At 33.0% G+C, this 12,902-nt stretch overlaps 2 protein-coding genes across 2 annotated transcripts; one reads left to right on the top strand and one right to left on the bottom strand.

Moving 5' to 3' along the window:
• Positions 1-3,963: 3,963 nt before the first annotated feature.
• Positions 3,964-7,153, top strand: LOC123192672 (uncharacterized protein YnbD-like). Its single transcript, XM_044605307.1, has 2 exons — positions 3,964-5,054; positions 6,680-7,153. Exons 1-2 carry the CDS (start codon positions 4,511-4,513, stop codon positions 6,862-6,864), a joined length of 729 nt encoding a protein of 242 aa, XP_044461242.1. The 5' UTR covers positions 3,964-4,510; the 3' UTR covers positions 6,865-7,153.
• Positions 7,154-7,603: 450 nt separating this feature from the next.
• LOC123192552 (iron-sulfur assembly protein IscA-like 1, mitochondrial) lies at positions 7,604-10,505 on the bottom strand. The gene is made up of 3 exons (XM_044605136.1): positions 10,178-10,505; positions 8,495-8,612; positions 7,604-7,932 (listed from the first exon to the last, which is right to left on the bottom strand). Exons 1-3 carry the CDS (start codon positions 10,368-10,370, stop codon positions 7,845-7,847), a joined length of 399 nt encoding a protein of 132 aa, XP_044461071.1. The 5' UTR covers positions 10,371-10,505; the 3' UTR covers positions 7,604-7,844.
• Between the last annotated feature and the right edge of the window lie 2,397 nt (positions 10,506-12,902).

Raw genomic sequence — 12,902 nt, 5'->3', positions numbered from 1 at the left:
ATTTTTTTTTCTTAACTTTAGCATTGATTGAAGCTAAAGTAAACATTATATCAAGATCAATAAATCTAATTGAAGGCTCCAGAAGAGTCAAAATTTTGTTGAAAAATAGAATCAAATTAAACATCAATGATATATTATATTCAAGTAGATCCAGAAGAAATCTACTTAGTTTTAAAGATATAAGAAAAAATAGTTATCACATTAAAATCATGAGTGAAAATGCTGCAGAATTTTTCTGTATAATCGATAATACTTCTGAAAGAACGCTTATACTAGAAAAATTATCCATTTTATCATCTGGATTATATTATACAATCATAAAGACAATTGAAATCTACGCAGTATCGAACTAGAAGTTCTTTGATTCAAAAGTATTTATGTTTTGATATGATCGTTTAGGCCACCCAAAATCCACAATGATGCGTAGGATTATTGAAAATTTACATGGGTATATATTAAAAAATCATAAAATTTTATTGTCCAACGAAAAATTTTGTACTGTCTGTTCTTAACACAAAATTAGTAATAAGATCGTCTCTTTCTAAAATTGGAGTTAAATCTCTATCATTCTTGCAAAAGATTTAAGGAGACATATGTGGACTCATTCATCCACAAGTAGGGTATTTCATTATTTTATGGTCTTAATTGATATATCTGCACAATGGTCGCATGTTTGTTTATTGTCAATTTGAAATGTTGCATTTGTTAAACTGTTAACACAAATTATCAAATTAAAAGCACACTTCACAGATTATTCGATCAAATTAATATGACTAGATAATGTTGGTAAATTTATATCCAAAATATTTGATAATTATTGCACATCTATAGGGATTGATGTTGAACATCCAGTCTCGCATGTCCACACACAGAATAGATTAGCTGAGTCTCTTATCAAACGACTCCAAGTAATTGTATGTACTTTATTACTAAGAAATCAATTACCAACTTCTATGTGGAGACATGTTATATTACATGTCGTAATATTAATTCGCTCGCAACCTTCTTCTTATTATCAATATTCTCCCCTATAATTAGTTTTTAATCACTAACCTGATATATCTCATTTGAAGATATTCAGTTGTGTCGTATATGTCTCTATTGCGTCTCCTCAATGCACAAAAATTGGACCTAACATCTTTTTAAAATTTATGTTAGATATAATTCACCATCTATTTTAGGTATTTAGAACCATTAACAGATGATTTTTTTGTTGCACGATTTACAGATTATCATTTTGATGAAATACTTTTAGGGAAAAAGAAAACGTCTTCTAAAATTAGGTATAAACTTACTTGGTATGTATCTACCAGTCTCATCTAGATCCTCACACATTCTAAAGTAAAATTGAAGTGCAGAGGATAGTGCATTTATAAATTATTGTCAATCAAATGTCTAATGCATTTGTAGATATGACAAAAGTGACAAGATCATATGTTGTAGTTGTCAACGCACCAGCAAAAATTAATGTGACTACTGAATAGTCTATTTGAATCATAACTGATCAATCTACGCACGTCAGAAGCGTGGTAGATCTGTTGGATCGAAAGACACAGTTTCTCGAAAAAGAAAGACAAATAATCAAATAAATATCAATTATAATTATCCTAAAATAAATAAAAAATTCATATTCTCTAATATTTCTCTAGAAGAGGTTATGGTCCCTGAAGAGACTTAAGTTTCTAAAGTAGCACAAGCCTTTGAAGTGGGACAAACCCTTGAAGTGGTATAAAATCCTGAAGAACAGGAAAATGTAAATACTAAAATATTTTTAAATTATGCTTATACACAAGAGATTTGAAACCGTGAAATGGTTAACATTGATGATATATTATTATTTGTAGTAGTTATTGAAATTATGAATGATGAAGATTTTGAACCACGTACTGTGATTGAGTACAAACAAAGACATAATTGACTTAAATGGGAAAAGTCATTCAAGCAGAACTAGCTTTTCTATCAAAATATTAAGTGCTTAGAGCTCTAGTTCCAATACATCAAAACATATAACCCGTTAGATATAAATGAGTATTTATAAGTAAAAGAAATGAGAAAAATAAAATTACAAGATACAAAGTGAGACTTATAACCCAAGACTTTTCCCAAAGGCCCAATATAGACTTTAATGAAACATATATATCTGTGATATATATAATCACACTTAGATATTTGATCAGTTTAATAGTCTCTGAAGGACTAGATAAGTGTCTAATAGATGTAGTTACTTTTAATTTATATAGAAATTTGGATACTGAAATTTATATGAAACTCCCTGAAGGATATAAATTCTCTGAAGCAAAAGGGGTCAATTTAAGAGGCATATACTTAATTAAATTATAATGATCATTGTACAGATTAAAACAATCCAGACGAATGTGGTACAATCGTCTCAATGAATATTTGAAAAACGACGACTAGGTGAAGGACTTTATAAGCTCATGTATTTTTATCAAAAGGTCAGAATCAGAATTTGCTATTATAATAGTTTATGTTGATGATATGAATTTAATTGAGACTTTTAAAGAGTTATAAAAAACTTTAAATATTTAAAAAAAGAATTTGAGACAAAGGATTTGAGAAAAATAAAATATTGTTTCGGTCTACAGATAAAGTACAATTCAAATGAAATACTTATTCGTCAATTAATGTATATTAAAACATTATTAAAACGTTTTAATACGGATAAGACTCATCCTTTGAGCCCTCCAATAGTTGTTCAGTCTTTCAATCTGAAAAATGATCTATTTCGTTCTAAAGAAGACGATGAAAAGATACTCGGTCTTGAAATACTATATCTTAATGCTATTTGAGCGTTATTATATTTGATCCAATACACTAGACTGGATATATCCTTTGCAGTTAATTTATTGCCCGATTTAGCTCCGCATCGATCCATCTCCATTGGAACAAAATCAAACATATACTCCGTTACCTATGTGAAACTAGAGATTTGAGATTATTTTATTCTGTCAAATCCTCTAAAAATCTTAGTTTGGTTGGATATACAGATGTTGATTATCTTTTTTATCCCCATAAGATTTGTTTACATACGGGATATGTTTTTACTTATAATAACATAACAATATCTAACGCTCCACAAAACAGACTTCATTTGCAATGTCTTCAAATCATTTAGACGTCCTAGCTCTCTATGATGCCAGTCGAGAATACATATGATTATGGTCTGTCATCCATCATTTCTGAAATGTATGCAGTATTCCTTCTATAATCGACACTCTTTTTATATTATATGAAGATAATGCAACATGTATTGCCCAAATTAGAAATGGATACATAAAAGGAAACAATTGCAAATATATCTTATCGAAATTCTTTTACACTTATGAGCTCTAACAGAGTAGAAAGATTGATGTCAGGTAAATATGATCTAGTAAAAATCTTACAGATTTGTTCACCAAGACATTATCAATATCAATATTTGAAAAACTAGTGTATAACAGTATTATGTGACAGTTTAATAAACAACAAAATTAATCATATTACAAAGAAAAGGAACATTAATCAGGGAGAGTATTTATTAGAGAAATTTTCTTCACTAAATTTTGTCTCACTAAGTTTTCCTAATAAAGTTTTTAATGTAGCAGTTATAGCGCATTCAAACTTACTTTACAAGATATTAAATAATTATATTATTTTATTTTAGGTTTTATCCTACTAAATTTTTTTAATAAAGTTAATATAATTATTTATAAGTGATAAAAATCTAAGGGAGGGTTTTACATAAAGTGGATTTTTTTACCACGGGAGGAGAAAATTTGGGCAGAATATAATGTGAAAGCACAAATCGCCTTGGAAATATTTGCTTTGAAAATGGTCAAATTCTTGACTGGAGGGCGCCCATCACGCTTTGAAAATGGTCATATTCTTGACTGGAGTGGCGCCCATGATTTGTATAAATGCCCCCCTCCTCTCTTCATTTGTAACATATATACCTAATAAACTTTTCATGAAAACCTCCCAATTTCTCATTCTTCAGCTTTCTTCTTCTGCTTTTGTTTTTATTCTACTTACATATACTTCATTTATCTTCGTCTGCTGCTTAAAGTTTAACATCTTTTACTCATAATTTTTTTATCATATTTGTTACAGTCTAAAGGTAATGTTATGCCAGTTATGGGTAATCTACCACATTTTACCCCTTGAATTATTCAAATGTTCCAATGGTCTGCTAAATTGCAGTCCTATACCTTTGCCAACCTGTGAGTGGACTATTGCACAAGAAAAGAATACGTTGACAACATCTACAAGCTTCATTCGTCCTCTTTTGCTTCTCTTCCAGTGTATCCGATTCCCCGAACAGAAATTTTGCTGTAAAACCCAGGTCAGATCTTGTCCAATCATGTCTATTTCTTAAACCCAGAGGTACTCGAACTTCCATGGTCATACCTTTTTTTGGTGATATTCAACAAATACTCATTAACCCTTTTAACCTTGTGGCTTAAAGCTCTTGTATTTGCTCCAAGTTTAAACCTTTTTAAGCTAAATCCAAATGGGTGTGGGCATTTCAGTCTTGGTAGGATTAAATGCAGCTGCTTATATTTTCATTTTTACATACTTGAAAACTTTAGGTTTCACATTATTTTCATTATTATTTTTGTATGCATCACTAGTTTTAGTACTTGTTGCATTTGCATCTCATCCATCCATTAATCTTCCAATGCTTTTGGGGAAGAAATCAGATGGGAGTTTCCCCATTTGGTCAACAATCATGTTTAGTCCGTTCATATATTTTGTCAGAATCTATTCAATATTGAGAAGACTGACGAGTGGTGAAGAGCCTTATAATGAGATTTGTGAAGGGTTTTATGTTGGTGGGTGGCCTTCTTCACTTATTACATTGCCACCTGGTAAACCTGCCGTTATTGATTGCACTTGTGAGTTTCCTAGAATGAAGGAACTTGAAGGGTGCCCTTATTTGTGTGTGCCCACTTGGGATACCAGGGCGCCTCAGCCAGGGGAAATTGAGTCTGCCGTGAAGTGGGCTTGTCGAAAGAGAGCTCAAAATCGGCCAGTTTTCATCCACTGTGCACATGGTATGATATCCTACTTCTGTGATCATTTTTGTTATGGGATGTTTTGTTGGTTGAATATTCTTGTTTTATGTTGTATTTATTTGTACGAGTTCTGCCTTCGATTTTGTTAAATAGGTTTGTGCTTCTATAGCCTTTGCAGTAATCAGTTCTTTTTAAGCATTTTGTTGGTGGTATTTTCTTATGGTTTCAGTCTAGTTGATTGCCCGTGAAAGATGCTTGGTTTTGATTAGGCCAAAGGACTATTTCCCACCCAAACTATGCTGAAATGACAAAGTTCCCCCCATTAACTATGGAAATACCGTTTACCCACCCATGAGCAGTTAAAATTAACGGAACCCTAACCCCTGAAAATTCAATCTAATTTTACCCCATAAAAGTTTAAAACATAACATTTTATTCCCTAAGCCAAATTTGAAAAGATTGTATTTTTCCCCCTAAGGTTTAGTTTCAAAACCCGTTCACTTTCTCCAGCGCCATCGCCGGCCGTCGCTCCCTCCCGACGGTTTCTCTTCCACCGACGGCCCACCTCAACCCCACCCCAACCCATCCGGCACCAAGAAACATCGTCTGGGAAGAGAAATCGTCTTCCCAGACGACGAAGACGAGATCGATCGATCTTTTCTTTGTCGTCTGGGAAGACGATTTCTCTTCCCAGACGATGTTTCTCGGTGCCAGATGGGTTGGGGTGGCGTTGAGGTGGGCCGTCGGTGGAAAAGAAATTGTCCGGAGGGAGCAACGGTCGGCGATGGCGCCGGAGAAAGTGAATGAGTTTGGAAACTAAACCCTAGGGGGGGAAATGTGATCTTTTCAAACTTAGCTTAAGGAAGAAAAGTTAGTTTTTTAAATTTAGGGAGAAAATTTTATTTTTAATATTAAATATAAAATGACGATTTTATCCTTATTACCGTTAATTTTAACTGCTTATGGGTGGATAAACGGTATTTCTATAGTTAATAGGGAAAACTTTGACATTTCAGCATAGTTTGGATGGGAAATAGTCGTTTGGCCTTTTGATTATTCAGAAACATGTAATCTTTTTTGCCTGCGGTCAAATGGAATGATGTTTCCCAATATATGCATCTCTGTATGAGTTTTGGTTTGAATTGGTTTTGCAAGGGAATTGTAGATCCCAATTATTAACATCAAATGAGTTTTTGGTTGAGATAAGAAATAAGAGCATATGAAACACAATGCATGCGGGTGCAATGTTTGTTTCAGTTTTGGCTTTTCAAGAAATAAACATGAACCTGGTTATGTTCTAATCATAAAATATCTATGAAGATGGCCAGTTGGGGTTTGGTTGGAGAATAAAGGGCTATTACCGCTCGGAGAGTAGACTTAATTTTACTTCACATTTTAATTTTGTTCATTAGATTATTGTTATTTACTTTTTTGTTTTATCCTCACTCTCAACTTTTTCAACCCAAACTACTAATTAGCTGGTTGCTAGTTGCAGGGTCTTAATTTTTTTACAAATTAATTTTTGAAGTTACAAATTGGTGAAATATATTTGTACTTTGTTGACAATTTGTCTATTTGGCTAATTGCTACTTGCAGTTTCATCATCTCATTTGACTGCAAACGAATAATTTGCATAATAAAAAACCATTTAATGCATTCTCTAGGTCATGGAAGAAGTGTTGCTGTGATGTGCGCGCTATTAGTGGCTTTGGGTATCACAGAAGATTGGAAAAAGGCCGAGAATTTCATCCGTGAAAGGCGACCTTATATTCGAATGAATGCTCTGCACCGCAAGTCACTGGAAGAATGGTCTAAAAACCGATTATCTACCCCAAAGAGGAATGAATGAATGTCCTGTTATGCTCTCCATTGCTTCTGGACACACAATCTGATATAGCAGGAAAGAAGACTATTTACATTCCCCTTTAGTTCTGATGACTGGAATTGCGTCTTATGCGATGAATCTTAACCAGTACTATTTTCTTGTTTATTTGATTTGATTCCTTGTCAAAGAATATGATTATGTTGTCTGATGATAAAATTGTATTATTTTAGGATATAGTAACATTCAGCAAAACCATCTTCTCCATTCAATGACTCTTCTATAATGTTTAATGTAAATTTTTTTCCATGTTTAACTTGTCCTTACTTGTTCAACTAATTGTTGGCATGCTGCCTTTGTTGATATGAAGGCTCTTAGATTAGGGGTTTCAATATTCTTTTTCATGCTAAATTTCAAGTCTTGATGTTGCTTTGATGCTGCATAATTGTTTTCTCTTTAACTTGAATGACTGAAGATTCTGTTTATTTGTTATGATCGTCGTTGTTTTGTTTCTATGATAATATAAATGTCAACCCAAATTTAATTTGCTCAGGACTAATTTAGCTAATTGATACGGTAGTGGAACTTTTATGCCATAGAATAGTCAATTATTATGTCATCCACAATACCAAATTCACTTCAATGAGACAATCAAATAAGCCCTACTGCCCACAACAGGATCCAGGCAAATAATTGCAGTTAACCAAACTGCTTTATACTATGTAACAACAGAATGACACAATTATATTTAAAATAGATTGATCAATATCCAAAATATTTTGATCAAAATTGAATATATGTTTAAAAATGTGTGAGATTCTGGTATTTGTTAAAGGCAAGAAGGGTACTTGCAGTAAAATCACTGTTGGCGATGCACCACGGCTTTCTGGAATTGTTCGAAGATGATAATCAATGTTGTCTTTACAGGCATCAAATACATGAGATTACACAAAAAAATAAAAAAGAATCAGGTATCATTAGGGTTGTTATAACCCTTAACTACGACCTCACTTGGCTGCACTACTTCTTGTCATAAAGGACTCTCCACAACCACACTGTCCTTTTGAGTTTGGGTTGATAAAAATGAACTCAGATCTGCAAAACCAAATAAATTGAAGAATAAGAATTTATTAAATATGAATTGCGAAATCAAATAGAGAAGGATTTGGAAACCACAATCTTTATTATATATCTCAGATAATTCAAGTTCTAAAGCAAGGTTGCTTTGCACTATGACTGTGGAGATCTTTTTTATTAGATTAGCATTCAGGGAGACCTTAAAGAAGTCTACGGAAAAATCAAGCAAAATTTCAATTATAGAATTAATAAAGGGTTTAACTGGAGCATGATGTAAAAAAAAAAAAATCTATAAAGTTAAGCTCATATAACCACCAACTGGGTATATATAAAAATTATAATATGTAGAACCAAAGAGGTGCAGAAAACCAAACAGGCTCAATAAATGACACCAGGAGTGAGGTATTGCCTTCATGTGAGATGCAGCTGCTTCTGAATAATGTTAATTAATATTCGTGTAAACATATGTCAAGGCTAAGCAAATGACAAATAAGTCGGCTTCGCAATAAATGCATTCACTTAGATAATACATGAATGAAATCTATAAAACTGAGACAAATGTAACAAATATTGTCTGTACCTGAGTTTGTCATCTACAAAATCCATCTTGGTTCCAATAACATGCATCAATGCCTTTGGATCGATCAGTATCTTTACACCTTTGTCCTCAACCAACTCATCAAACTTCGCTTTTTCATCTGATATTAGCATGGGAACAGAACATTATCAAATTTGATGTAATCTATATAAAAGCAACATTCTTAATTGGACCAAATAATAAATAGTGGCTAAATCCTGAGTAAATTGATAAAATGATTACTGACTAATATTTTTCACTACAATGAACTTATCTATACATGTTATTACAGACGACAGCTCATCCTGTCATCCAGCAGTAAGACGATTAGCAGCCTTCAAGCTACAACAATTTGCAGCACAACTTGTGCACATGGAAAATTGGGAGAACAAGGAAGAGAGATAGGAGAATCAGTGCATGGATTATTGTGGTATTCAATTGTGGCCCCTGACATATCAAATCATGCAACTGCAACGGAAATTGGAGGTATAACTTTATGCCTTCACACCAAAATTTTCATTATTAACTATGTTCTAATACCATGAATAAGCATCTGATTCGGAGCTATATCATTCTATTATTTGGAGACCAAAAACTCTATGAGTAAGGCGTGAAATTGTAAATTCTAGCCATCAATTGACTCTGATTCCTAAAGAATTTTTCTCACATTAAATATGTTGGATATATTGATCAACAAGCAATTATCAAGATGGTGCTCCCTCCCCACCCAACCTGCCACCCCCAGAAACATAAAAACAATGGGGAAAATAAACACATTAATTAATCATTTAGAAAATTTCATGTCCATCCAAATAGCTAACATACTAAAAAAATATAAAAAACGAACCCACCTATCAATAGTCTATTAAACTCTTTTTTCATTTCTTTATTTTAAGGATAACTAATGAAACAATTACATGCTAAATATATCATATTCTCAGATACATCCACATGCGGTCATGTCTAAGTAACTTTTCTAACAAAATTTCAATATCCTATTCCTTGTTTCTGATTCAAGAATAATCTCCGCTTTAAGCTTCTGGGTAATGTAGTTGTTGGATGAAAAACATTAATCTTTGTTATTTATTGATAAACAAACACACTTCCTAAATTAATTCACCACAGCCTACTACTATTACATGTGCGTCAAACTAACAAAAACCAACTTACTAGGGCAGCTTATTACAGTTCCTTAATCTCAGTATCAAGTATCACCAATCCTGAATATTCAAATACATCCCTTTTTTTTTTCTTTACAGAGTCTGATAATGGACCTCAAAAACTTGGTCATTAGGAAATTCATGGGGTGCAACATCCAAATCAGGTTAAATAACTAAACCTATAAGTTGAAATCAGAAAATTTAACCAAAAAACAAAAAATGCAAACCAAGCAACTTATCACTCGAGAATGTTCCCAAATCAAACATATACTATAATTTGTGCAAGCTCTGGCTCCAGCAATTCTCTCTATGCTTTATGACTTATGAGCCTCTTAACAAAGTAAATTTTCTTGAGCCACAAGCACAAAACCGTACCAACTAAACTAATTTTAATAAAATCATATGAAAAAAATAAACTTATAATTAAAACACTTATTCGAATTCTAAAATTCATAAACTTACTTTCAACAAATATAATTAAAAAAAAACTTTGATTGTAATTACTTAGGTAAACTAACTGACGAACCTGCATAATTAAGCGTGTAGGATAAACCGTTGCAGCCGCGAGCTTTGACGCCGAGGCGGAGATAAGAGCGCTGTCGCTGCTGCAAGAGTTGGCGAATTCTGGAAGCTGCAGCTTCCGTTACGGTTAGGGCTTGACGGCGTACGGCGGTCGTCACCTTCTCGGCTAAAATTTTCGAAGATGAAGATGCTGCCATTGATTTCTCAAAGGACAAATTTGGATCTTGCTACCATCAATTCTGGATCCTTCTTAATTATAATTCCTGATTCATTTAAATATGTTCTGTTAAATAACCGTTTAGTTTGAAGTTAGGAGCGGAGGCTGCGTTGCTGGTCCGGCAATCTTACACATTTGATTTTTTAGAAAGGGAAAAGGTCTATGTCCCACCCATTTTTTACCCCACTCTCAAACCTATACCCAAGGCAGATCAAAAACTTCTTTTCCCACCTATAGACAAACTTTTGTCAATTTTTTCTATTAAAGTGAGGGATAAAATACTCATTTTACTATTTATATTAAAAAGTTATAAAATTTATTACTTTTCACCCCTCTTAGATTTTAAAAACTAATATTTTACCTTTACCGAAAGTTTTTAAATTTTGAAAAGTAATATTTTTACCCCCAAACCTAGGGTTTCCATATTTTTTGAAATACAACCGCTCCCCTTAACTTTCAAAAATATCAGTTTCACCCTCATTCTTCAACTTCATCTTTCGACGTCGTCTCCGGTATCGTCACTGGCCTCTTTCTTCTCTTGGTGTAACGTCGGTGGTGCGATGAAGAGATCCTCATCTCCTCGTAACACAGTGCGACGAAGAGACGAAGATCTCTTCATCGTACGATGCGACGAAAAGACAAAGATCTCTTCGTCGTAGGATGCGATGAAGAGACAAAGATCTCTTCGTCGCACCACCGTGCGACGAAGAGGTCTCTCTTTGTCGCTCCACCCAGACGACAAAGGATGACGCTTCCTCGCTCATCACGTCATCCAGACACGACGACGAAGGACGATCGTCCTTCGTCTATTCTTTCAGATCTGGACGATGCTTCATCATCTAGATCTAAGCAACGAAGGGTCATCCTTCCTCGTCCTTTGTAGGGGGAGATGAGAGATCGGTAGAATGCGTCGATTGTTGGTGGTGGCCAAAGAAGGAAGCAAACTCTAGGGGTGAAATCTAAACTTTTCAAATTTTGAAAATGAGTTGAGGTGTTAGTTTTTAAAATCTGGAGAGGGAAAATGGTGAAATTTTAAAGTTTTGAGGTTTATAATTAAATTAATAATTTTATTCCTGTCCCTAACTGAAAATTTGGAAGATAGTTTAGTCATGGGTGGGAAAAAGGATTTTTGATTTGTTGTGGGTATAAGTTTGAAAATGGGGTAAAAAATGGGTGGGACTTAGTTATTTTCCCTTTTAGAAAATAAGAAAGAAATTGACAAAATAGGAGTCAACTATTTGAATAATTAAAAGGCCAAATCACTAATTCCAACCTAAGGTATAGTGACAACTCAAAATAACCCTTCTTAACTTTCAAAAACCTAAATATCTACTTATTCGTTAACTTTGATTGTTACAGTTAGGGGTAAAATCATCTTTTAAAGATTTTTATTTAAACAAATAAAAATTATTTTTTTCCCTCTCAGTTTAAAAACTAATCATTTCCCCTTAACTCAAACTTTGAAATATTACATTTACACCCTCAAAAACTTCATTCCATTTTTTCGAAGGCTGTTCTTCTTGGCGTTCCTCTCCAGTGATATCTCCCTTCCCTCCACGTTGGTTTCTTGATGCGAAAACCACCGAAAATTCAATCAAAATAATCGGATTTTCTCGCATGGATTTATGCAAAAATTGCATATATCCATATGAGAAAATCCAGCCATTTTGGCTAGATTTTTTTGTGGTTTCTGCATTGGGAAACACCATGGAGGGAGGAGAGATGTCACTAAGAAGAACGATAGTTGAAAAGATATAATAAATTTTTTGGGGTGTAAATATAATATTTCAAAGTTTGAGAGGGCGGCTATTCATTCAAACTTTGGAGTGTAAAAAAATGTTTCAAAGTTTGAGGGTGTAAATGATTAGTTTTTAAAACTAAGAGATTAAAAAGAAATCAAATTTTCTTTATTTAAATAAAAATCTCTAAATGACGATTTTACTATTGATTATAACTGTAAAAATTAACGGATGGTGTTTATTTAGATTTTCAAAAGTTAACGGGGGTCACTTTGAATTTTTACTATACCTTGGGTGGGAATAAGTCTTTTGGCCTAATTAAAAAAGTTATAAATTGATGAATAAATAAAATTTTTAAACTTGAAGGGTAGAGAACATTAATTCATCAAAGTTGGGGTGGGAAATTATTACTAGACATTATATTTATATATACTTATATAGTGGCCAAATGACTAATTCCCATATAAGGTGTAGTGAAAACTCAAAGTGATCTCTGTTAACTTTTGAAAACTCAAATACTTATTTATCAATTAATTTTGACTGTTACAGTCAGGGGTAAAATAATTATTTAAAGATTTTTATTTAAACAAAGAAAAATTATTTATTTTTTCTCTCTTAATTTTGAAAACTAACAATTTTCTTATAACAAAACTTTTGAAACATTACATTTACATCTCTTAAAAACTTTATTTCATCTTTTCAATAGTCATTTTTCTGGACGTTCCTCTCTAATGGAATCTCCCCTCCTTCTATGGTGGCTTTCTAGTGTAAAA

This window comes from Mangifera indica, chromosome 12, assembly GCF_011075055.1.
Source record: "Mangifera indica cultivar Alphonso chromosome 12, CATAS_Mindica_2.1, whole genome shotgun sequence".
NCBI lineage: Eukaryota > Viridiplantae > Streptophyta > Magnoliopsida > Sapindales > Anacardiaceae > Mangifera > Mangifera indica.
This window is presented reverse-complemented; position numbering and strand designations above follow the sequence as displayed.